Raw genomic sequence first — 26,862 nt, 5'->3', positions numbered from 1 at the left:
AAAATGTGCTTTTGTGTTCGAAACATAAAGAAAATAGGCTGAGATACTTAACTGTCTGTCTTTTTATTAATATCATCTTATGGGCTTTAAGAGAAGGAGCTGTAATTGTGGTTAGGTGAGGTTTTTCATCAGTGGGAGCACATGACTGGAAAGCATCACCTTGATTATCAGTTCCCCTGTGCTGTTGTAAGCATTGGCATTGTGTAAGGCGTTTTAATGTAATAATTCTTTACTTAAAAGGCAGTTAAACCTCCTGTAACCATATCCGGCTGAGAAGATGTTCCAGAACTTGCTGTTACATTGTTAAGAATCTCATTTGTGACCAATTTGTAGCCATGATTTTCATCATGGCTATTTCTGAGTCTAAATGTTTCTTGCTATGTATATCCTGAATGCATTTATAGACAGAAGCAATAGCCCATTTGTTCTCTTTTTGTCTTTATTTTGCTAAACTAGAAAAGTTGATGTCATCTAATTCCTTCCTTCCTTCCCAAGAGGCTCACTTCCCTCATCGTGCTATGTGCTGAACAGGGTGTTGTTCCCAGTTGATATATTTCTAAATTTTACATTATTTTTTATTTTATTTGCTGAGAATTGTCCTCAGTATTCCATGTGAAGTCTCAGCAGTGCCACAGTTAGTGATGTTAGTATTCCTGTATTTTTTGCAGAAAGTAAATTCCAGTGTACTGTTATCCACAACTGTTTCCTATGGTTGTTTAATGTAACTAGTGTGGGATTGCTAGGTTTTCTGGATTTCTCTTCTCTTGCGTACCTCTGTTTTCCAACCGAAAGGCTTCCATCTTCAAGCTGCAGCTCTTGTTAGTATGCAAGTGTACAACTTTGCATTTTATACTGTTGGATTTTTGTTCCATTTCTAAAAAAGGTCCAGTAATCAGTGTCATATGTGTTCTTTCTTTTTCTGAGTATATATATGACAGTGCAGGTCTCCAAAGCATCAATACAGAGGAGTATTGCTAAAAACTTTTGTTAGCATATCCTGCTCTTGGGACCATGTTAACTATTGCCATTTTTATTTCACTGTTTTATTATAAACCAAGTATTGATACTTTTTATAATGTTTTCTTGAAGTTTTACTCTGCTTGGTCTGGTGTTATACCAGGTTATAAGGAGCTTCTTGTTAGAAGATCTTTTTTCCACTGTAGAGAAAGACTGGTCAAAGATCAGTGTAGCCTGGCTGTTGGTATTCTAACTTCCTGTTGTGGCTGGAGATTTTGGAACCTCAGTCTCTTCTCAGGTGACTTGTTGACCTAAAAAGTGAAACTTCTGTGCTCTGTATTGGTTCCTATAAACTATGAGCTTCCGTTGCTCAGCTTTGCAGCCTCTCCCTGAAGGGTCTTCAACAAATTCAGGTGAGAGAGATCTGTTTGAACTGTACAACATCTTGGTTTAGTCAGTATCAAGAGATGTCATCCTGAATAAAGAATGCCCCACTTGTTTTCAAGTTGCTGCTGCTTATAAATATGTTAAAATACTTGATCTTCAGCCTACCAGGATGTTAAGGCTTACAGCCTTCCTTCCTGTGATACCTGAGACTGTTTCTGAGGAAGCTGGCAGGGTCTTAAATGGTTGAAAGGTCTTAAGGTGATGCTGTTGTAGTGCGTATTGAATTTAATATAAATACATTAGAAATAAGGTTCAATCTAGTAAACCTTGGCAATAAAATCAGGTTTTTAAAATACGTATCTACTGTTACAAATTTACTCAATGCTATTCAAGGCAAGTTTCTTGTATGCAATTCTTCTCCCCTCACTCCCACATTGAAATAACGCATTTAAAGACACTTCTTGACTTTCTGGAGTTGGGCTGTAAATACAGATGGGTAATGTTCATCTCTACAGAACTTTCCAGGGAAGAGTTATTAAGTCTTGCTTTTGTGAATATAATTGTTTTTCCCTTGTAAACTGTTGTCCTCCTGTATTTCTTTCTCTTTAGCACCAATATAGTGTTTTGTATTTATTTTAGCTAATCAGAGAAATTGGTGGCATAAATTTAAAGAAGAATGAGCCTCCACTCACCTGCCCTTACAGCCTGAAAGCCAGAGTTCTGCTTTTGACTCATCTTGCCAGGATGAAAGTCCCTGAGGTCCTTGAGGAAGGTAATGGCTTCTCCCCTAATCGGATATTGTTGGAAACAGGGCAATAAGTTGCATTCTTGTCCATTAATCAGTTGCATGGATCTCTGCTCAGTAGTCTCCACGCAGTGTACCTAGTTTTTCAACTTTAATGACTCTTTAAACATTTATTTAACATTTACTTACTGGCAGCCCTGTAGTACTGATACCTTCCTTTTTAGTGCTTTTTGGCTGCAAATATGACTTTGGTGAATTTTTATTCTCTTTGTGATAGAACAAAAAGTTAAATGTGAAGTATTTTTGGTTTTCAGAGTAAAGAAATCAAAGATAACCACAACACTGCTCTCTAACGTTTCCATACATGATTATTTTTTGGGTGTTTAGCCCACTGTGTGAAGCAAAGATGGCAAAATTGAACTTTAAATACTAGTTACCTATGAGCTTCTGTTTGTGTTTTACAATTTTTCATATTTCTAAATATGCAAACCAAAATGTTTCTAAATGCAGTTCAAGTTTAAACCATGAAGCCCATGGTTTTAGGTTGACCAGCACACTTGAGATGTTCTGTATTTTAATGCAAATTAAAAAACAAACACCAACCAGTGAAAATGTTTTGGTTAAAAAATTCCAATTTCTTTCAAAAGAAGAATCAATTTTAAATAGTCACTAAAAATCTCTTAATTTTCCTTGCTATGTAATTACTATCTTTACTTACAACTTCACAGATCTGTATTCAAAAGTATTTAGTACCTTAAAAATAATACTTTTCCAAACCTGTTGTTTTACTTGATTAAAAATTCTTTTCTTTTTTTTTTTTAAACTGTGATTACTTGAAAATTTCATGATATTTTATTAAGACTGGTAAATTTTCTGTGCCATCCTGTTGGTATTTTTTGGGTTTTTTTTTTGTTGGTTTTTTTAGATGGGTATAATAAGTACTTTTGGTACAGAAGCTGCTTGTCTGGTATGCAGAATTTGTGCTCCCTCTTAGCTCTTACTCTGTTTTGTGAGGGAATGTTAGACACGTGTCAATGAGAATAAAGTGCTATTTTCAATAATATATGAATGAATAGAAATGGAGGCTGCACCATTAAATGTCCAGTTCATGTAAACTGTCTTCTTTCATAAGTGAAGTGCAGCATAATTGCAGCAGTTATGTCTTGCAGATCAGCAGTTCATCCTGAAAAAGAGTCCTGCACTACTTCAAGAAATGATTAATGTGATCTGCCAACTAATAATAATGGCTCGAAGCCGAGAAGGTAAGAAAAGAAACTATAATTAAAACTAGTAGATACGATTCTTCATTGCAGTACTTCATAAACTTTTGCTTCTTGTGGCAAACTTAACTTGTGATATTTAGAAATGCCTGAATACACTTTTGTTCTCTTTACTGTAATGAGCTTCCTATTTAGAGGGTTGAAATGCTGCTGCCACTGCCAGCCTCAACTCTGAAATCTTGAGTATGTGTTCAGCTTGTAATTTTTGCAATTAAAAGTTTCTCCTTAAATGCAATTGAAAACCTTTTCTTAAATATCTGGTCAATTTTTGGTAGCAAAGCACTTAGTATAAACCTTGTATTCATCCCTCTGTTCATTTTCACTTTTACAGTTCTTCCTCCTGAGTGTCAGTTGGTTTTGGATCATTTCTTTATCATAATTTCTTTGTACATTGCTCATACTTCCCTATTTCAAGATCCTGTGCTGCTTAGCCTGCTATGTACTTTTTTTTTCTGATCTTGTAGGGGGAGGTGCTTTACTGTAACTGCAATGAAAATTACAATTTAATTGTAATATAATATTTAAGCATTTTTATTTTTACTGTAAAGAGGCAATTGTGCTGAAGATGGTTGTTTGCAGTGTAAAGAAACAAAGATTTGGTTCTCCTTTATTGCAACAAGCAGAGGCAAGGCATTTTTCTGTGCCAAACTGGTGACCATTTTATTTGCTATCAAATAATACTTTATTGGCTGATCTTTACTAGACTCCTTTAACTAGCACTGATAGCTGCCTAACAGGAATGGCTTCAGGAAAGTTCTTTCCCAGCACTGTTGCAAGTGGTGCTGGAAATTGTGTTCCATAATCAAATAACGTATGATAGAGGGTATGTGAGCATATGAGATGTTGCATACTGGCTTAGGTGTCCTATTTTAAATAGGGTTTAAAATAAATTAATACTTCTATCTTTACTAATCTGTGAGGTTGCTGGGGAGAAATATCAAAACCTGGAAGTAAACAGCCACATTTTTCATTGTAGAAGTAGTCTTCATCTGACACTAGATTATGTTTATTTATTTGGATTTGTTATTTGCAAGCAGCAAATTTTAATTTGCCTTCACAAAAATAAATTTGATACTATTTCTGTTTCAGTCCAGTCAGTTTTTGCTTACTGCTAAGCTTTTTTCAGCCTGATGGAAATGTGGCAATTGTGAGCTACCTTTAGATAAAATGTCTTGTACTCTCTTGCCTCATTTCTGCATAGTCAGACTTTATCTTTACATCACTGGAAATACAGCTGTGTGGCATTTTTATTTTGCATCCATTGTTTTGTGACTATTAGCTGGTAGTTCATAATCGTCAGGTCTAAGTTATCTTGATGTCTTCTTTGAGATCATCCTCAGTATCATAAGTAAATAACTGCCCTGCCAAGCAAGGTGATTGTTGCCAAAAATGTGGAATGTGTTCTAGTACCTGGCTACAAAAAAGTTAGACATCAGGTCAGCTGACCAGTCAAAGTGCATTTCTCATTCAGGTTGGAAGCTGCAACATAATGTAGAGCTGTGGTTCAATGGTTCAATTTAATGTACAGCTGTGGCTGTAGAGATGTGGTTGGACCCAGGTATATACCATTTCCTCACAAACAGCTATTATTTGCATTTAAATTTGTGATTAACTACTTTGATGTCATATGTTTTGAATGAGTTTATGACCTCAGGTCATCTTGTCTTGTACACTTCAACAAGCAGAAGCCATCAAACTGTGCAGTAATGCCATTCATTTTATGCTGGGGGCAGTTGAATGTTAAAATCTATACTGGCCCAGAGTCACTCTAGGAGAATATAAAGTCCTGTGTTATTTTTCAGGAAACCAAACTGCTGTTCTCCAACTTTGTTAAACATTTTTCTATTGTCATATAGGTGATGAGTCAATGCTTTCAGAAGAATTTCTACTCTGACTAGTGCTTTGTGGTCTCAAACCTGTAGGTGAATTTCCTGAAAAGGCCAGTTTGTCGGAGAATATTTAGGATTCTTTTATTAACTTGGTTTGCAGTGTGGTGGGTTTTGTTGTGTTTTCTTTATTATTATTATTATTATTATTATAGTTTAAAAAATCCCGTGACTTTCCTTAGCAGCGGCCAAAATTACAGGGGATTTGGAAGATAGGGAAGATGGAAAGTAAATTGTGCTGTTTGGGTGGGGAATTAGTTGTTACATTACTTTTTTTTTTTACCTTTGTAAAGGTACATCTTTGTTATTTTGCCAGATAGTTCTGTTCATGTGTTTTCTCTGCATTGTGTATATTCTTTAATACACTGGCTTTAAAAAATAAAGGCAGTCCTGCCATGTAATTTGATTTAGTAGCTGGTTATATTTATAGTTTGGTGTAATTAATGAAGAAATGGGCCACTGAAGGGAGAAGGGCAGGTGGGGCAAAGGTGATGGAGTGATTTTTTTTTTTTTAAATGTGTGTTTAACATGCCTTAGCTGCTTATAAATTTGCAGCAAAGTCATAGTAATAAGAGAAGGAGAAACTGTGTTGAAGACATCAAATTGGGTTGAACTTTTTTTCATTTATGTGAGATTTATTACCTTTACACATTTCCTCTGTAAAATTAATTTAAACTTGCTTTTTATCAACCTAAATGATTCTTGGCACTTAAACATTCCGTGCTTTTGCCTTTGGTACCCTTTTGGTCAGGTGTAGTTTGCCTTGTCACCCAGGTGTAAGTAAACCTGCTTTTATCCATATCTCTAATTGACTTAATAGCGTGGTAAGCTTGATCACACAGCCTCAGCAGAGTGGGCATATTCCTTCAGACCATTTATCTAATCAAGCTATTGCAAGATGTCCCTGTTGTTGTGTTCCAAATGTACCAGCCACATATGTCCATACCAACTATACATATTTGTATACATATGTATTTGTGTATGTAAGCACACAGATGTTTGTATTTGTATTTATTTTTGTTTATATGCAGAATATATGTGTAACAGTTGAGGTAATTAAAGGTTGATTGTTTCTCAGAAAAGGTTTTAAAGTATAGGAAAACAATGTACTGATTCTTAAATAAAATGACAGGCATCATAAATTACAAGTACCTTCTCTAATACATGTTTAAAATTGCCTTCAGTTCTTTCTTATGCCACAGATGAGTTCAGAAAAAGATTTAAGTAGCTTAAATTCTTATTAGCTCTCTGAAGAGTATCTAACTTATTTTTCTGTGATGATGCAGTGTGTGTATGTGTATTTACATATATATTTATTTATATATATGTAGAGGAACCCTAACATTACCAATTCTGGACTGGTAGCAGCTCTTTTGCTGCAGGGGAATTCTGAAATTGAGTTTTCTGAACTGGGTTTTGAGAAGTCTTGTGAATGAATGAATGAATGAATGAATGATGGTCTAATGAAGTTAAAAAGTAGTATGTGGGAACCTGTCTGCTTTGATTTTTTTCATTTCTTTGCAGATGTGATGAAGAGTATTAAATGGCTGTTTTGTTTTTTTTTTATTCTCCCCCACCCCCTTTTGCTCTGTTCTGGTTAAGACTTTCTCTGTGTCTATTTCACAATCATTTTAATTTTGTAGGGTGTATACCTTTTTGTACTTTAAAATGTTAAAGGGATTACCTATAATTTTAAAAAGTCAAATAGGTGTTTGCTCAGAAATCCCCTTTAACCTTTAGGTTTTCTTACGAAAGTCATGCCTTTCACATTTTTACAGCTGGTTTTGCTGCCTTCTACCATAATATAATATCCTCTGCTTAGCTACAGTTATACTTGTAGGTTTTTTCTTGCATGTAATAGGCTGCTACCTTTCTGTTCATCTCTCAAGATGAAAATTTGTGTTATCAAGATTAATGTTAATAATAAACTGTATTTAATGATGTGTAGCTCTACTTTGTAGGCATGTGTTATACACACATGCATGTATATATAAAAAATACACAAAGATGAAAATGTCTTTTGAGCTATGTGACTGCTGTGAGAATAAAAAGGCTGCCTGCTTTATTATGCTGAACATTTTAATATGCCTCTTTCTGTTACTTTGTTGGTTGAAACCAAGGTTTCCTGTAATCTATAATACAAGTGTGCATTGTTAAAGTGAAAAAAAAAAGAAAAAAAAAATTAAAAATTATGTTGTCTGTTTCATTCTCCCCAAGAAAGGGAGTTTCGTGCTCCATCTTTGGGATCTTTGGAAAATTGCATGAAGCTTTCCCAGATGACTGTCCAGGGACTTCAGCAGTTCAAGTCTCCCCTTTTGCAGCTTCCTCACATTGAAGAGGACAATCTCAGGCGAGTCTCCAATCATAAAAAGGTATAAAACTACAAATGATACTTGGTAACTTCTTAAAACACTTGTTACTTGTTTTATCTTTTTGCCTATAAGGAAGCAAGGTCATGAATTAACCAAGAGAATAAAAATATTTTTCAGGAACTTGGTACAATATTTCCTATATGATTTGTGTCCTTTTTGTTTCTTTAAAGTCCAGCTCAGGAGGTGGAAGTTAAGATCAAATATCCAATAAGTACGAAAGATGAGCCTACACGGACCTCACAAGTAGAAGAAACAGTTTCTTATTATGGAGTACTATCTCCTATTTATTGTTTTCTAGAATGTAGCTGGAATATTCTGGGATTTCTGTGGGGTTTTGGCTGGCACTTTTTTTGTTTGCTTTAATCTGCTTTGGTAGAAAATGTAATTGGAAGATAGCACAAAGGAGTTCATAAAAGGAAAAAAATTAAACTACAGGGAGCATACAAAAAAGTATGCATTTCAGATGTATTTTTTTTACACGTGTGGTGTAACTAAGTACAAAAATGAAAAATTTGCCTGTCCCATAATCCCACCTGTCCTTCCCCTGAAAGAGGGAAGTGGCCTATTTATTAGGCTTGTTCATTCAGTATTTCCATGCACTGAGTTCTTAAGAAATGCAGTCCCCTGCTGGAGGCATGAGCAGTCTACCTGGGTGCATGAAGTTAGTTTTAATAAAGTATGTACATTTATAATGGTGAGGTAATCAAGTACTCAGATAAATCTGTGTTTGTTTTATTCTTTCAGCTCTGCTGTGCAAATCTTAAAAGGAATAGGTTTAGATTTGTTTACAGTTCAGTATGAAGGGAAAAGGAAAAGGTACTTGGGTGTTCCTGCTAATGTAACTCTCAAAGCATGCAAGTACTCTAGATGGAGAAGGAATATGATTATCTTGGCACAGCTTTCTGAAAAAACTGGCAGAAATAATAGTTTTATATGAAATGTATCCAGTTTCTAAAGGGTGACATACTAAGGAAGGCACCAATGTTCAAAGCAGTGCTATTTAGTTGCTATTTAGTAGGTTTGGATGCAACCTGCTGGGTTTATTGTTTCTCAAAACATATGCTTGCTCCTTTCCTGAAATCTTTTATAAAAACAAAAAAATGAAGTGGTGTGTATGTATTAGTGATGTGGGGGGGACACAAGTGATGTCCTATCAAGAGGTTATTTGTGGACTGTCTTCTCTGCTACCATGGGACTTCCTTTTTTTTTTTTCAGTATAAAATCAAAAGTATTCAGGATTTGGTGAGTTTGAAAGGTTCTGATCGTCGCAATTTACTGCACTTCCTAGAAGATAAGAAATATGATGAAGTTATGGCTGTCCTTGGCAGCTTTCCATATGTCACTATGGATATAAAACCACAGGGTGAGTGGGAGGTCTTTTTGTTATGTATATGTTGCTCTTCTGACATTTTGATAGTCTGTTGGCAGTAAGCTTTTGGAGGACGCTGAATCACAACTCGCTGTTATTTATGTGGCCTGGAAATGACATGCTTTTTTGACTGGCAGGCCCTTATACATGAGATTTACAGTCTGAGGAGATAAAGTACATTGAAACATTTCACAGATTCCCAAGCTAGCAGTAGTTTCTCCTGCAGGAGCTTATCTGATATTTCATCTGTTGATTTAATATTTCACAAGCTATGTGGAATTCTGGTTGAAATACTACTTTTATTAGCTATCTTAAAAAGTTGTGCTTATTCCAGAATTTATGCTCGGCTTACTCCAGCATGGAGAGTCCTTTGTGAGATTTTGAGTTGGAGACCCTGATGACTAAATATTCATGGGTTCCTTTGTGTTAATCCTTGTATAGTTTTTTTTTTTTATCTAGCTTAATTTGTCCATGCTATGCTTAGCTACGTTCTGTGTGCTCTGTTTCAATGAATGTGTAACACTCTTCCTCTCTGAGGATTAAGTATGCTGTTAAGCAGTTCCTGTTAGGCAGCCTTGAGTGGCAAGTGGTTCTGAGGTCTCCTTTGCTTTGTAAGATCAGTGCTAGTAAATGTAAGATGTTTGAAGGTTTGTTCTAATACTTGTTTGTAATTCACATTGCTACTGTGGCTACAGTGGTCAAATTCAAAATACAGTTCTGCTTATAGTCTTAATTTGTCACACAACTAAGGTGTGATGCAGAGGATTAAACAATGCGTATACTTTTCTGTTTATCTTAGTATTACAGTTATATAAAATACATGTTTAAAACTGGGGAACAGTAAAACTGCTTTGGCGGGGGGATGGTGGTAGACATATATAAAAATTCTATACAGGAATGTAATTCTATTCTTCCCCAGCGTGGGACATTTTCCAGTTCACAGATTGGAGATGTAAACTGCGCAATGGTTTCCCTGTGGGTTTTATATTTGATGTTTTAGTTAAAATAATCATTGATGTTCTTTTTATTTGCCTTTGCCTTCTATGTAAAGAATTAAATGCATGATTGTTAATGTGGCGTTGAAATTGAGTTGTTAATCATATGAAAGTCAGGAAAATCAAAGTTATGATTCCCAGAACAAATATAACATGATCCCTTTGGTCATGTGTAGTATTTCATGTGTCTGAAGTTTTATGCTTTAATATATAATGCACAATATTATAGAGTTACAGTTCCCACAACAGTTGTAACTTTGAATTTTTTAACTTTCATGCAATTAAAATTTCAAACTCAATATTGCTGTGTTGTAGTTTGCTGAATTACCAGCCCTCAGTATATTTGGGGTTGCAAGAAACTTATCAAATAATATTTTGAGGTTTTTTTTTGTTAAAAAATCTGGAATTTGTATTCTTATATTTAGACATAGTAGAAACAGTGTTTAATTAAAAAAGAAAAAGGCTTTAAAGAAGTTTAATAGATGTGTTGCTTTTCTCTTTTACACCAGTTTTGGATGATGAAGACAGCAACAATATTACAGTAGGTTCTCTTGTCACTGTTTTGGTCACACTAACAAGACAGACCATGGCAGTAAGTATTTAGAACACTTGTTCTTTCAGGATAACTGCAAGCCTATGCTAAAAAAACAGGCATTTCTTCTTTGCAAGCTAACATGGTGTGCTGTGACTATAACTGTAAAATTAAGATTTGAAATTGAGAACTTGTGCTCTTAATCCTCCCTTATGTTTTTGTTTCTGAATGAGAAAGTTTTCCTGGAACCAGACCAAAGTTCAGTCTGACCCATTGCAGTTGTCTAGGGAACAGTAAAAGAATATGGCAAGTCATACTGCCCTGAGGTTTGTAAATAACAGGAAAAGAGACATTCAGAAACTTAGTTCTTGAACTAGAATAAATTATTCACTGAAGTCCTTAGGACAGTGTTTGATTTCAGTTTATGTGGGCTCATATTGTTACAAATCTCTTGGGTGCTCTAGACACTTATGAGAGAAACTCAGTCTAGCAAAATATACATAACTTAATATAAAGAAGGTACACCGGTGCCATGAAGAAAATGGACTGCTGAATGGGTAGCAATGTGGCATAACCAAAGTAATAATGCACCCTAGCAGTTCAACTTCTGACTTGAGATTAACTTTTTAAGCTTTAAACACGGTGATTACTCTCTTAGAACAAAAAAAATGCACAGAAAGGAAACAAACTTCTACCTAACAAAGCCTACAGTGTTAATTTTTGCATCTGTACTGTTCAGATAATTCTGTAATGAAACAAAAAGTCTGAATTGTGCTTTTAAGGTAAGGCATACAAGCATGAATATTACGCTTGAGGATCAGACAGGCTGCTGAAGCCAGTTCAGTAGAAATAAGTCTATATAAGTACTATGTGTTCATACAGTGAAACTTCAGAATGTGTCATCTCAATGATAACTGAGGATGCAATAGGTAGAAGGTATAAATCACTACACTGTATCTTAAAAATAAAGGAAACTGCAAATTATGAGCATATTAAATTTAGAAATTAATTAAAATATCTGACAGCATATAGAAAACTCACTTGTTTTCTACATTAACTCCTCTTGGCAGTCTGACATTGAGATACATGAACTAAAAACTAGATCTAGCCTTTTATAGCATGCTTTTTTTTTTGTTGTGGTGTCTCTCCTCATGGTGAATTGTTTTAGTGGTATTATAGTATGTTTTGAAGAAAGAAATACATGAAAATATTCCATTTGCATAGAGATGTTCTAGTCCACATAATACTAACATTGTGTTTTGACTTAATGCTTCGTATTTCTGGTTTGATTTGTTGTCCTGTGTTCCTGATTAGCAGTGCAGCTGTTATAGTTTTTAGTGCTCTGGCAACTGGAGCAGAATTTGCATTTTTACTACTGCTTGTTTTTGTGGTACAGGTTTTACTGTTTTTTACTGTTTTTACTACTGCTTTTACTGTTTTACTACTGCTTGTTTTTGTGCTTTCTAAAACAAGTAGATCCTTTGGAACAAGATGATATGGTTTTGCTGAATTTCTTTATAATAGTAGTGATGGAAAAATCTCAGAACAAATGTTCAAAATAGGGTTTAATTTTCATCTGTTAATCCCCTGTTGTGTTTGTTGCCGATAAAAGAATTTGCCATAATGAGCAAAACCTTAGACCTGATTAAGGTGATTAAGTTCAACTATAAAATAGTTATTTGCTGTTTTGGTACAGAGGAGCATTAGTACTTTTCACATCTTTCTCTAACCAGGAAGTATTTGAAAAGGAGCAGTCTATATGTGCAGCAGAGGAGCAACCAGCAGAAGATGGGGTAAGTGAAAAATGGATTTTCCCTTTGCTAGCTATAGAGAACTTTCTTTCAGATGTTGAGTTGCTAATTGTGTGCTTCCCAAGCATTATTTTTTTTCCCAGAAGTGCCTACTGGAGTGTCTCTTGAGCTATGCTTTATAACCTTGGATCTCAGCTTAAAATGCTTAAAATACAGTGAATGCCTGAAATTTAACGAACAGAATAAATATTTTAAATACTGCTTTCCTACAGCAAGGAGATGTCAACAAAGTTAAGAGCAAAGGATGGCAGCAAAAGAATAAAGGAACCAAGAAAGCTTCAAAATCAAAGAAAAAGAAGCCACTGAAAAAGAAGCCTGTGCCACCTTCATTGCAGCCACCGAAACAACAGAAGCAAAAACAAGCTAATGGGGTAGCTTATAGATTTATTGATGTTTAAGTCTTTTGTTCAAGCTGATATTTTTTTTTGTATCCTCCACATTTCATTCTTTGCTTTTTTAAAGCATATCTCCTAAAATAGATTTTTTTTTTCTTTTTTCTTTACATTTAAAAATTACTGGTAAAATGAGGGAACCACCACAGTAATGTTTCCATCAGCCTGCTGAAAGTTGTGCCCAACTACTTTAGAAGTCTGGCTTTGTAGTCCCTTCTGATTAGTTCTTGTTATGATGCCCTCTGGTAGGTGAATTGTTCTGTACCTTCTACTTTGAGGGGAAAAAACTGCAATAAGACTTTCCTCTGATAAATTAAGTAGCTTTAGTACCTTTATGCTACTGTTGCATGGTGTTTTCTTCAGCTATGTTGTAGGTACTTCTCTCTAATTTTCCTAGGATTTTTTTAAATGCAACCCCAGGATCAAATACTGTTTTCTTCTATTTGTGTTGCGGGTGCCATGTAGAGAAGGAAAATTGCTTCCCTGCTCCTCTTAACACATGAGTTGAAAAGAAATACTCTTCACTGTGTATACACTCCGTGACACAGGAAGAGTATAGATCAAAATAGGAAATAAGGACTTTAACCTTAAGACAGGTGCTGTGAATGCTGTGTACTACAATAATGCAGACAAACTAAGTTAGAGGTTTGTTGGTCTCCCCCTTACTCCCCCTTTCTTTCTTATTAGGAAGTAGTTGTGAAGGAAGAAGAGGAGGAGATCTCTGATAAAGGAAGTGAATCTGAAGAAGAAGAAACAAACAGGGACTCTCAAAGTGAAAAAGATGATGGAAGTGACAGAGACTCTGACAGAGAACAAGATGAGAAGCAAAACAAAGATGATGAAGCTGTAAGACTTACTTTTTCCTGAAGGGTAATGTTGCCTCTGGGGTTGAGAGAAAATGCATTTTAATCCTCTTAGCATCCCCTCAGGCTAGGCAACACCAAGATAAAGGAGTAGTATCAGTTCTCCAGAGGTTTTCAGACCTCATTCCAGCGTAAGAGCTTTGTCATTGCAAGTCTGTTTGAGAGCAAGCGGTGAAGGGTGTTTGCAGCATAGACAGGAAACTTAAAAATTACATGAGAAAAACAGCTTAACTTCAGGAAAAGATTGTAATGCTTCTTCTGGCTTAATTTGTTTACTAGCTGCTGCAGATTTTGTGCGATAAAGGCTCTCCTTTGAACTTTGCTCTTTGCATTTAGTGACTGTTGTATTTACTGCATAGTGAATACTGCAAGTATCCTCTTACTAAACTCTAGTAACTGTTAAGTTAGTCATTCAAGGCTGTAATTGTAATTTAGAATGAGGCATTGTGGGGGTAGGTGGTTTCTGCACCACAGGTCTTATGGTAGAGGACTTGAGAGTGACAGCTGCAAGTCCCATACAAGATGAGAGTAAGCTGATGGGAAGAGAGTCATCAAGCTTGCAATCAAGACTTACAGGTCAGATAGTGTTTGTAGGCAGTGCTGTAGAAGTGAGTTTTGAAGAATGTGCGCAAGCCTCACAGATCTGTTTTGGGGTTTGCTAATATGTACATGAATGGTCCCTTTAGTTTCACTGTCACTTGATTTTTATTTTTTCTTTTAATCATACTATATAACTTTATCTCTGTGTGCCTTTCCCTTCTGTAATGTATAGTGTAGCACAAGAACTTGTCATGTATATAATTTCCATGGCCTGAAATTTCTTTCTCTAATGCAAAAGATGGCTGGTGCACAGTAACTCTTTAAACTTGTTTTTGACAGGAATGGCAAGAATTACAGCAAAGTATACAGCGAAAGGAACGAGCCCTTCTTGAAACAAAGTCAAAGATAACACATCCTGTGTACAGTCTTTTTTTTCCTGAGGTCAGTAATAGAAACCATTACAGTTGTGAAACATGCAAATTAATATAATACAAAATAATTGCTCTTTTTATATTTTTATTGTAAATACCTGGCTTTTAAACAAGTCTAATACTTGAAAAAAATTGCTAACCTTAATTTAAAAAATTCTTAATTTTTAATATCTTCTTAAACTCTTTCAGATACTTTCTTATAAACCTGTAATATGTTCTTTCCATTTCCAAGAGACTTGCAAACTTGTATGCAACTTAAGGTTTATTTTTGATGGCAATAATGCTAAAGTTTGTGTTTGGGTTTTTTTTGGGTTTTTTGTTTTGTTTTTCTGCTGATCTGTTACATATAGATAAATTCAGAATGAAACCTTTGAGATATATAGGGATTTAATATTTTAGAGTTCCCTCTTTTTTTCTATGGAACATGAAAGCACGGCAATGGTTCTAATACAGAATTAAGGGTAGAGTATTACTTGCTGTTTAACTGGAAATACCTGTGAGTGGAGGAGGTCCTGATACCTCTTGTGTTAACTGGTGTTGGGGGTGAGCAGGTTGTTTTGGCTTGCTGGTTGACTTCCAAGTCTCAGCACAGCAGCATGGTGGCATCACAGTGTGCAACTGTGGAAGATGGAGGGGGTTAGAAAAGTTCTCTTTCTACCACAGTGTAGTGTGTGGCAGAAGCCAGTTGTGGAACAGTCTCTCCTATAGGTGTGGATGAGTATGAAACGAAGGGGTGTATTTGAGAGCCGTGACTCATAGAGGTGTCACTACAACAGCCTTTGGTGTTGAAAGCATGTTCTGGTGTATCAGTTGTTACTTACACAAATGCATTTAGAATAGGTGTCTAAAAACCCATTACAGCAATGAAACCTCGATGGAGTTTTTCAAAGTGTGGGGTTTTTGTTCTGAACAAATAAATTAGGTCTTTGGGAGGTGACCAGACTGGAACCAGGAGGAAGGAGTATTTGGTCACACTTTCTTTCCAGGCCAGTAATTCAGAGAGTTTTCTTTGCTTCCCTGCTGTCTGAGTAGAGAATTAATCTAAGATCTCTCCAGTGCTGTCTCCAGTAACAGTGAGCTGGGATGCAGGCTTATGCTTCCTCTTGTGGTTTAAATGAGACAACTGAGACAGAGAAGAATAGGAAAACATAAGAAAATATGAAGACACTGTATATTTGCTCTCTTTTCAGTTCCTAAGGCTCTTTATGTCTATACCCTGCACAGCTTGTTGCGTGTGCAAAGCACACTCCATTGTACCCATGCTTGTGATCATACTGTTCCTGATGGGTTTACATAGTTCTGGCATCATTAGAAAACAAAGTGTGGGAAACAAGACCTGTTGCTACAGAGCCAGAAAAGGTATACAAATACATCAAAGAAATTGTTTTCCTGACGGCCTTAGTTAAGAGCTCTGTGGCCTCATGACATCTGATTTTGTAATGGCTAATCTTAATGCTGTATTTTCCTGACACTGTTAGGTACCCTCCCATCTCTCAATACAGCTTCCAGCAGCACACCAGCATAACAGAAAAAGGTGTGCCAGCATTCTGTTATTCTGTCTGCCTTAATCATGTCAGATATGCAGCAGAGTCTTAATGCCGTCTTGCTGTGAAAGCAGCTGGCTTTGGTCATCAGTCTAAGTTCAGACAATGAGTATGTGCTGTGCCCATTGCCACAGGGGTGCTAACTGTTCATATTTCTTTTTTACTGCACTGAGGGTTCCTTTGGAGAATTTGCTTATACGTACTGTACACAAAGGTGCTTCAGCTGTGTGTAACCAAGCTGCTGATGGGTTTTATGATAAAACCTAAATACAGTAGCATGCTAAAGAAAAAGGCTAGGGCTAAACTGAGTACTTGAAAGATACACATGTATTCTCTCATGCAGTTGTAAATTTTCCAACCTCCTTTCACTCATGACCTAAAAGCTGAATGCAGCTGTACTTGGTGCTGTAGCTGTAGTTGGAGCATGTTCAGATAGTGTCGATTTGCAGTGTCTGAAGAACAAAATCCATTGTACTCTCTGGGTATTTTGGGTTTTTTGTCTGTGATTTAGAGTTACAACTCTGTTGTGGTCATGGCCACTTCATAGACTCAGAGTTAAGGATAAAATGTTTTATTTGTGTGAATTTCTGTATTTCCAGAATTTAGGGATGTTTGAATGTAGCTGAGCCTAATATGCTTGTTCTCAGGAGATAGCCTTAACATTGTGTCATAGAATTTACTAGGTTGGAGAAGACCTTTTAAGATCATCACTCCCAACCTTTACCCCAGGGCTACCCAGTCCACCACTAAACCATGTCACTGAGGACCTCTTCTACACTTCAGGGACAGTGATTCCACCAATTCCCTTGGCAGCCTGTGCCAGTGCCCCATCACCCTCTCTGTGAAGAAATTTTTCCTAATATACAGTCTAAACCTCCCCTGAGACAGCTTGAGGGTGTTACCTCTTGTCCTATCACTTGTCACTTGGGAAAAAGACCAACCTGAGCCTTCTCTTCTCCAGTTCCCTCAGCTGTTCCTTATAAGACTTGTGCTCCAGACCCTTTGTTGCCCTTCTCTGGACCTGCTTCAGCACCTCAGTATCTTGTAGTGAGGGGCCCAGAAACCGAACACAGTATTTGAGATGCTTCCTCACCAGTGCTGACTTTTATAAAGTTTTTGGGCAGTCGATTACTGTGCCAAAGATGCAGCTTTAATCTATGCAGGTTCCTAAATAATTATCTTCTGCTCCTGCATCCATGGATCCAGAAACTGCACAGATTGTAGTTTTGACATTTTTAGGTAGAAACTGGCCCTAGTGTTCCAATTTTATGAACATGCTGGTTTCCTGGCATGCCAAACCTTGCACCCATCTGTTAAAGGGCATTTTGCCCACTTGCCTGTTAGCTTGCCAGATTCTCACAGGCATAAACTTTAAATTCCACCCAATAAGAGGAAGGAAAATGACACTCCTGCACAGTTGTCCTTTCTATAAAAAAGCAGTGACACTTTAGGGTTATGAGCTCTACTTCCAAAGAGTTTACTCCATAGATTCCTTTGAGCATCATATCAATGAATGTACTTTGTTTGGGTATTTCTTTTCTCCCTTGGCTATTAATTTTACCAGTTTTTGTGAAAATCCAGTTGACAGTTTTGATCTTTGTTTCTAAAAAATATAAAATAAGAATTTCCTTACCACTGAGATTGATGGCAATGTACACAATGTACAAGTCAGCACAGTGTTTTGGTACCATCAAAAACCTATTGGTACAAATGCAGATCCTTTCTTTGGTTAGAGTCCTTATAGGCCCAAAGTGGCAATTAGCCATTTCTGTAATGGATCTGTCTTCTGTAGTTCTTGTTCATCTGCACTGTTTATACTCTTCATCCTTCTATTCCTAGAGGGCCCCTTGGCTGGGAAATAAACACTTCAACTGCATAAGATTCTTTTTTGCTACAGCTGTCTCATGCAGATTGACAATATATTTATTGTTGAAACTTACAGATAAAATAACTTATGCCTTGTAATCATATGGGACATTTTTTTCATAAAGAAAAATACTTGGAATAGCTCACTTCTTGCAATTCTACAAATTCGGGTCTTAAATACTATATGAATTGGGTTTTGTCCTATTCTCAGTGCCTGTTCTAAATACGTGAAGAAATGCTGTTGCTTTACTGTGGTACAGATGCTTTTACTTTATACATCACAAAATGGGCATTAACGTATTGAATTAATTTCACACTCCTTTGTTCCTGGACTCAACAGTGCTAACCAGGGTGTTTTGGTTGGGTATGTTGGTTTGCTGGTGTGAGTGTCTTGCTATTGTAAGTCTGTAGTTTCCTAGTTGAATATTCCAGCGAGATGATGACAATTATTACTGGCATAACAATTAGTCACTTCAAAAGAGAAAATAAGTTAATTTAACTTTTGTAGTTTTTCAGCCTGCATTATTTAAATTTCAGATCACCAGACACTGGCTTCTTAAGTGTTAAAACAAAAAAAAAAGTCTGACACCAGCGCTTCCCCCTATCCTCCCATCCCCAACCCCCCCACCCCAAAAAAAAAACCCTCACCAAAACTACTGAACTTTTGACTCTTTCTCATTAGAGACAAAAATTCTTCAAATTCTACATATTTACAGCATTTGCTTCTCACCTCTGGAACTTGGAAGGGGCTTAGTGGTGGTGTTACAGTCCACTGTAATCTTTCATTCAGTTCTTATAATTCTGTTAGATTAAAAATGAAACAAAACAACCACTTCCAGGTAGCACTGAAGCAATTACCTGATTGGTGGTGATGTGTGTGTGTATATATATATATATATATATATCTGTATATAAGTTGGTCTCCTGGCTTAGAGCTTGACCTGTAACTATCGTAAGATGCACACTTCAGGGCTTTAGTCTGTTATAATTGTAATCAGTTACGAGACTATAAGGGTGGGTAAAACTGTTGGAAAACAGTTCAGTAGTCTAATACTTGGGTTGTCTAAAAGGTATGGGATTTCCCCCTTTTTTCCCCTAAGGGTAAGCTTATGCTGTTATGACTATAACCTATCTAATAAAACACCTCATAAATATGAAGTAATCTTCCCTCCATCCCCCTCCACTATTTTTCTTTTTAAAACAAAAGGAGGTGAAGGAATGGACACTTGCAACAACAGTTACTTGTGGTAACCTGTTTGCTTTCAGCGTGTGCTATATACCGTATAGTTTATTCCTACTCATCCAAGAGTTCAAAAAAACCAAACTGGCAAACACAAACCACCTCCTTTCTTGTGTGTGTTGTAAGGACCAGTGAATCACAATTGCTTGTTACCTAGTGTAAGGGCATCATTTTATGAGGCTTCAATAATCCTCTTTGGATTTTTTCTTCTTTTGTGAAAGGAAAAACAAGAATGGTGGTGGCTATATATTGCAGATCGGAAGGAGCAGATGCTAATATGTATGCCATATCACGTTTGTACACTAAAAGATAAAGAAGAGGTAAAGTTCTTTAAAAATTTTTTGTTTGGGGTATTACAAAAATGCACTGAACTGTCTTGTGATATGCAAATACACTTAGCTGCTTTTTTCATATTTATCTCAAGATGGAAAAGAAATTTTTACTCTCCTGATTAAAGCAGAGGAGAGCCTTTTAACTGGGAAAACTGGTACTGGAGAAAGGAAAAATAATTTAAGACTTCCAAATTTCTTTGCAGAATACATGGGGGTTGTTTTTCTCCTCATATGAAAAGTTGATGAAAACCATTATTAGTACACAATGATCATTCTGAAAGTTACTTAAATTGTGAGAAATGTGAAGTGTTCTTTTTCTGTAAAGCAGAGGCTCTGACAAATTAATTAGTTTCGGCTCATATTGAACCTTTCTGAGACTGTAACCTTTGGCTGGTTCTTTGCTTTCCTGAAAAATGGAGATTTGATGTATTTTGTTCTTTCAAACTAGATTTTATGTTCAATTTCAAATAGCAATAGAGTTAGCTAATTCTTTCAGCAGACTAAATATTTTAACCTGTTTGAGTTTTTGAGATTAAGGAAGCATATAGCATGGTGAAATTGTGTACTTAATATAGAGCCTTGGTCTCATTCAGAAAATAATGTGACTCTGATTATTCAGCTTTCATGGAACGTATTGTACTTGGGTATTCTCTTTTCTGCAGGTATTTTATTATGCAGAGGTTTACAGAGAAGTGTCACTTGTAAGAAACAAACTTTATATATTAAAAAGAATTATTATTCTATAGTAGTATTTATTGCTCATTACAGTACTCAGGTACTTGTTCTAATGTGCTGATTGAAAGCAGCAAGAACTTACTGTGTAAATTCTGTTTTGCAGGTAGAGCTCAAGTTCCCAGCACCAGGCAAGCCTGGTAACTATCAGTACACAGTTTATTTAAGATCAGATTCGTATATGGGATTGGACCAGATAAAACCATTGAAGGTGATGTTGAAACTTGTTACATACTTGTATCATATTGAAAGCTGCTTCTTAGAACTATTGAAACCCCCAAAGTAATGTTAACCTTTAACAATTCAAGCTGTCCTACTTGTAAAACAGTTGCAAGAAGAGACTTGTAAGCCATTTTTGCCTGATGCCAGTAGTGACAATGTTACAATGGATTAAATAGGACTAAAGTTTGTGATGCTTTCCAGTGCCTACATATTTTAATAGACATTTGCTCATGTTTCATAATTTTCTCCAGTATGGTTGGTTGTGGCTTTATACTTTGAGGTCTGCAATGCCATTTCCCAGCCCTTTGTGCTAGATACATTCAGTTAATGAGAAAAATCTGGTGTGCCTTCTTTCTGGAAGCTGTTGTTGGTTTTTTGGGTTTTAGGGTGTTTGTTTTTAAAACTGTAAATTTTGTGTGGTGTGTCATTTGTTCTGGTTTTTTTGTTTGTTTTCCCAAATTGGTCTGTATTGTCTGTAACCCTTTTTTCCTTCTTTTCTTCCTTATCCAATTACAGCTGGAAGTTCATGAAGCAAAGCCAGTGCCAGAAAATCATCCACAATGGGATACAGCAATAGAAGGTGATGAGGACCAGGAAGACAGTGAGGGCTTTGAAGATAGCTTTGAGGAGGAAGAGGAAGAGGAGGAAGACGATGATTAAACAATACTATTGATTGACTACAATATCTGCACACACTGCAAACTCTTGGTCTGACTGTGGAACTTGTACAATAACCAAGAAACACAGTACAGAAGCCTCGAGAAGGCTGAGTTTAATTTTTCTTTACCAATTAAGAGTGCATTATGTAACTTCTCAGTGGAGGTGAAACAAATCTGTTGCCATTGATACACCTTGGAATATGTTTATGGCTCATTATAGCCTTCAAGTGCAGGACAGTGCATTTGTTTCAACTGAAAATAAAAGCTTTTTTTATTATAAATGTCCAGAAGTGTGGGCTATGTATTGTCTGATCAGTTTAGGGTCCAATTTAAATAAAAGGTACTATTAGCTAGAGGCAAACTTTAAATCCATTTTTCTGCATTAGGAATTTATTTTAGAAAACGTTTTGGTATATTTGACATGACAAATCTCTGTTGATTGCAACAACATCTGTTCAACTTTCCAAGTTGATTGGTTCTGTGGTATTCATTAAATATTTTGCTGTGATACTGCTCCCATCATTCATAGCTTTAAAAATCTGTTTTACTTAACTTGATCATTATAAATTGGCATCATACCCATTGCCACATTCCATGTATTCCCGAGGGCTGCTTTTTTTAGGACTATTGCCTTTTTATGCCCAAGATTATAATGGAAATCATAAACTTTCTTGAGTCTGCTGTAGAATAGTTACTAATGGCTTAAAACATTTTTAAGCCTTTATTTCATCAGATCAGCAGCAGATCTGAGTCTTTTGATAAACAAAATGTCTGAAAGCAATTTTGGGATCACATGTTACATAAATTAGTGGCTTTTGTGTAATGCCTTTGTAGAAGGTACATCCTAAAAGCCAAAGTATATTCTTAATCTACCTGACACTGTTGAAAACATTTTAAGGCTAAAATACAACATGCAAGGAGGGCATGTTTTGTATCAATTTTGAATTCCCATCAATAAACTGGACAATTTGATGGCTGCATTTGTAATAGTGTGCATCTCCTTGAGGTTTGTTTTTCTTTTTTTACCTCAGTCTCCTGCAGGGCTGTTGAAAAGACAGTGATTCTATCCCTAGTCTTGTTAAAAAAAAAAAACCCAAGTCTATATAGGGAATACATTCAGGGAGGAGAAATCAGGGCTTTTAGTGTATTTATGGCTTGACAAAAGCCAGGGATGGATTCTTCTTAGTTTGTCTCAGTAAAACAAATGAATTGATTAATAGCTATATTTCTATATTTCAGAAATACATGAGTGTTCTGCAAGTAGGAACAGATGTATTTCTGTTCCCATGAAAAAGCAATGCTGTAAAATGTGACAAATTGCCATGCAGGAAAATTTCCATCCTATGAAGATTGCCCAAAGCCAGAATGGGTGCACATGAATTTTGTGACCTTGTCTATTAGAAAGGGTTGTCACTTTAAATGCAAATTTACAGTGTTATATTCTTTGTAATTGCAATAGTTGCAAATAAAATTTGAAAATGTTCTAAATGAGATTATGGTATCTTTCAAAGTACTTCTGAAGTGCATATTGGGCAGGAAAAACCTTGTAATGCGTATGCAGTGTCAGGTGTTCAAACTGAAGAATGAAGACTAGGTTAAATTAAAGGGCTTGTACGCCTGATGCCTTTTACTTCCAGTTTTTATTTGCAAAATACAGTAGAAAAACAGCAATAAAAAAGCACTAGTTGCGTTCAGCAGGTTTTCAAGCCAGGTACTGCACTGGTGAGAGAAATGCATGAAGAGTCACCAGACTCCTTACTATCAAATAGGCAATGTGAATACCAAACTTTAATTGTTCTGCCAAAACAATTCATAGTAAACTACTGTTGTTAAAAGTTGGGAAGTGATTATGATTAGGAGGTCTAATTGATAAGAGCATGGAGGGGTTGGAGGGGAGTGTTCTGACTCCTGATCCCTACATTTTACTATACTTGCAAGATGTGAATGCACAGAAGTGATAAAAAAAAGAAAGAAAAAGAAGAACCATGTCTCTGGTCTGAACACTGAAGTATTCTTGAAGATTGAAGCTGACAGCAGGGATTACACTGCAAGTCTGCAAACTGAGGATAATTCTATTGAGCTAACAAAGGCTAAATCTAATACTTCTTCAAATGTGGCTCTCCTGTGTAGGCAAGATAACTTAATAGAAGCTGTGAGGAGAAGAATTGCAGTGGTATTGGGGATCTTCATTATGAGAGGAAGGCATACTGATACTTTCTCTCTTAGAAATATCAGCTGTATAGTTGTGCATCGTTCTACAGCACCTTCCAAGACATGCAGAAATGTGTCTGGGGAGGTATTTAGGAGCTTCACGCAATTAAAACCACCAGTTGCAGATGCACAACTCTTTTGAGTGTCCCTACATTACTGAATTGCTGGTTGGTCTGTCATGTGGTACATCTGTTAATAACAGCTTTTTAATAACAATTCAAATTGTCATTCGAAGATTGACTCTCTCTTGAATAGCAGTTATTAGGATGGGTAAAACTTTCTGGGAAGAAGCAGCATTTTGCACTTTCTGTTGTTTAAGCCTTGTTTTTTAATGGCACTTGGGAATGAATTCAGCCAATTTTACACCTGCCTCTTCCGAAACCCTGAGCTAGTAAGTGAAGAGTAAGAAGTTCTGGAAAGAAAAACTGCTTTGCTGCTGCATGCTGTGTTTAATAGCAGCCCAAGCATAATTTGGAATAATTTAGTACCATTTCAGTGTAGCTAGGTTCATTTCTGTGCTTTTGCTCACACTCATCTTTGTAGTCTCTTGTTCTAGATCAGAGTAGGCTCATGCACAGCCGGACTGTCCACTCAAGCAGGGATGCTGCAAATGCCTTCAGGGCTTGCAGAAGCCACTTTCAAGGGGAAAAAAAATGGAATTGGCTAGAATATGCAGCAGAATTAGCTCCTTCTGGCCCAGCTTGTGTATGGATATGGGGTGCCATAAATTGCGATTAGTCAAGAGAAAGACCATGAATTACATTTAGGGCAGATAGACACTGCTTGTTGAAATATGGGAGAAATTTGAAGTAGATACGTGTAGGCAAAAGAAATGAGTTGCAAAGATGGGATTTACTTTGTGTAAAATGATTTAACCGTCCGTGCCTCTCCTCTCCCTGCCCCCGAATCTTGACAGCACTTGATTAATATTAAAGGAAATGTCACTTTTTCCGAGTCTGATGCTGGCTGGCTAGAAAGTTGCACTTGTGCAAAAACCTGGCAAACCCTCTGTAAATCGCACATGTCTTATGAGTGGGGAAAACCCTTCAGCTGTAGAGGAAGAGCAGGCCACTTTTTCCGGGGACCGGGTGCAGTTCCAGGCCGCACTCCAGCAGGGGGAAGCAGGGGCATGGATTTCTTCAGGAGTCTTCCAGGGGATGCCTTGTGTGCTTTGGAGCCGTAGGTTTGGTTTTGTTTTCCCCCTTTCTGGAGGGGGGAAGGTATGGATGGAGGTTTCTTTTATCCAGTTATTTTCTTTTAAAGAAACGGTACCGTTTCATATGCATACCCCTATTTTTATGTCTGTTTTTGTTCATACCGCTATCTTTATATCTGTGGGTTTTGTTTTTTCCCCCAAACTCCTTGCTGACTCTGCATTTTAAAAGTGCTGAAGGAACCACATTATTTCAATTATCAGTATGTATTTAAAAATAAAAACCTGGCGGAGAAAGAAAAGCAGAGCTTCCATTTGTGTCAGGAATTGGGGTGTTAATGAGTCCCTTTTTAGCCTTAAATGTCGCTTTTCATTAGTTTTTGGAAAAGTATTTTCATACAATGGGTATTGTAGAAGTATATCTGACTCAGCTTACCAAGCGAGATGTGTTAGGTGATTCTACTGTGAGGCTACCCATACCTCAAAGAGCTGATTCACAGGGTACCTGGGTTGCCTTGTGGTCACATGAGTTCTACAATGTGTTCAGAAACACATTTAAAAATGTCCCTGTAGGTATCTTCTTTAAAATCTGGATCTCGTCTCTTAGGGTTTGTTGAAGACTTGGCAGAGCATCCGTGTGTGGATTAAAGTTTGAGCATGTGCTTGAACTCATTTCTATGCAGCAAGGTAAGCTGGTGCTTAGCTGACTCTGCTATGCTGGGGCCATAGCAAAGCGAGGAACAAATCAAAGAGAGATCTTTGGGTGACTCGTGTTCAGCACTGAACTCTGGATGGGACCAAATCTGTATACGCTGTGCATCCGGGTGATGTTTGTGGCTTGCACTTAATCCCTTTTGTGTCAATGTTTTGTGTTAAGGTGCAGTTTGCAAATTCGGTGAATTAAAATGTCCACACAAATACTATTTTGTTGGTAGAAATAATTTTCTGCCAAGGTTGTTGACATTTATCATTCAGTTAAATAGCAGAACAGTTACTGGCAATGTAACTATTAATAACTTTTAATAACTACTATTAAGTAATGTAGCAGTTAATGAATCTAATAAGCACAATAGATTGTAAAGCCAACAATAATATTTTTAAAGCCAAATTGCATACACTCTACTTAGAATTTAATTTCAAATGTGTGCTGATTCAGGAAGCATTTTCAACCTTTCACTGTGCATAAGCCCTTCAGGTATATGCTCTAATAATTTAGCAGGTTAAAATTTACAGTTATGTCGCATATGGGGAATTTAATGGCACTAAGGAGACTGCACAGACCACCTTGAGTTGAGTGTTTTTAATTCATCCAGCTTTAAGGTGTGAATGATTTCCTTTTCGTGTAAGCAGCATAGCTAGCTGCTTCAAGGCATAAAGCTGGAGGCATTCTAGGGAGAAACCTAGAAAAGCTGGACATCAAGTAGTCCTTGAGCAGGGAGAGCCCCAGTATCAGCAGAGCATTCCTGGTCCTACACAGGGCAGTGTGGATCATCCAGGTGTTGCTTTTGGCTTTGCTTGACCATGGTTATTAGATGCTCCAAAGGCCTGGCTGGTATGAGGCCACCTTTAACTTAAGGTAACTGAAAATGAAATGCTGCCCTTGCTGTGAATGGTTTTCCTGGCTTTTAGGCATGTTTTTCCATCACTGGAGTTGTTCATCTGTATGCCACAGATACGGCGTCTTTTGCAGCCTTTATGCCCCAAGCCTTCCTGCTCTCTCTGATGAATACACACCCAAACGTACGGAGGGATCATGAGGCCATACATACCAATATGCTATGCTGATGCTTCCTGCTGTTGGGAAATGGGATAGCAGTGGCAGCAGGAAGTTTGCCTTCATATCTCCAAACATCCATACTGAGATGGCCAGATTTATTTGCGTGCCATCCTCTCATTGAGGTCTCGGAGCAGGAGGTGTGGAAGGCCAGTGGTATATTACTTGTTAGGTGTTTTATTTTTTCCTTCCCAGCACACAACCCTTTCTCTGTGCCCAGATGACAGCTATGGAATTTGTGCTTTCTAATGTATGCGTGTGCAGTAAATTAAACTCAAATTGAATGACCAATTTCCTTGCAGTTGAAGCTCCATTAATTACTATGTGTAAATCACATTAGCTGAGATTAGATTATAATGGCTGTAAAATAGACACTGTCCATGACAGGGTGGCAAGATTTGGAGACCCAGGTGACAATCACTTCGGTCGTTTGAAATAAGCAGATGAAATGTGATAGTGCTTGTTTCATTTTGCACCCAGCTGTTGGTCTGCCCATGTTGCCCAGCTGTGCAGGTCCCTCCAAATCAATTCCAATGCAGGAGAGCCTGTTGCTCTCTGGGTCCTGTACA

General features: G+C 36.9%; 1 protein-coding gene across 1 annotated transcript in view; it reads left to right on the top strand.

Moving 5' to 3' along the window:
- The window catches only part of SEC63 (SEC63 homolog, protein translocation regulator), a 58,129-nt gene extending 35,877 nt beyond the window's left edge, over positions 1–22,252 (top strand). Inside the window, exons 10-21 of the mRNA XM_005154674.3 lie at positions 1,984–2,116; positions 3,259–3,351; positions 7,473–7,627; positions 8,843–8,990; positions 10,501–10,583; positions 12,257–12,316; positions 12,547–12,705; positions 13,414–13,572; positions 14,469–14,570; positions 19,432–19,530; positions 20,381–20,485; positions 21,013–22,252. Coding sequence (XP_005154731.2) covers positions 1,984–2,116; positions 3,259–3,351; positions 7,473–7,627; positions 8,843–8,990; positions 10,501–10,583; positions 12,257–12,316; positions 12,547–12,705; positions 13,414–13,572; positions 14,469–14,570; positions 19,432–19,530; positions 20,381–20,485; positions 21,013–21,156 — 1,440 coding nt within the window. The 3' untranslated portion in view covers positions 21,157–22,252. The remainder of the gene's footprint in view (positions 1–1,983; positions 2,117–3,258; positions 3,352–7,472; positions 7,628–8,842; positions 8,991–10,500; positions 10,584–12,256; positions 12,317–12,546; positions 12,706–13,413; positions 13,573–14,468; positions 14,571–19,431; positions 19,531–20,380; positions 20,486–21,012) is intronic.
- Positions 22,253–26,862: the final 4,610 nt, after the last annotated feature.

This window comes from Melopsittacus undulatus, chromosome 3 (assembly GCF_012275295.1).
Source record: "Melopsittacus undulatus isolate bMelUnd1 chromosome 3, bMelUnd1.mat.Z, whole genome shotgun sequence".
Classification (NCBI taxonomy): domain Eukaryota; kingdom Metazoa; phylum Chordata; class Aves; order Psittaciformes; family Psittaculidae; genus Melopsittacus; species Melopsittacus undulatus.
This window is presented reverse-complemented; position numbering and strand designations above follow the sequence as displayed.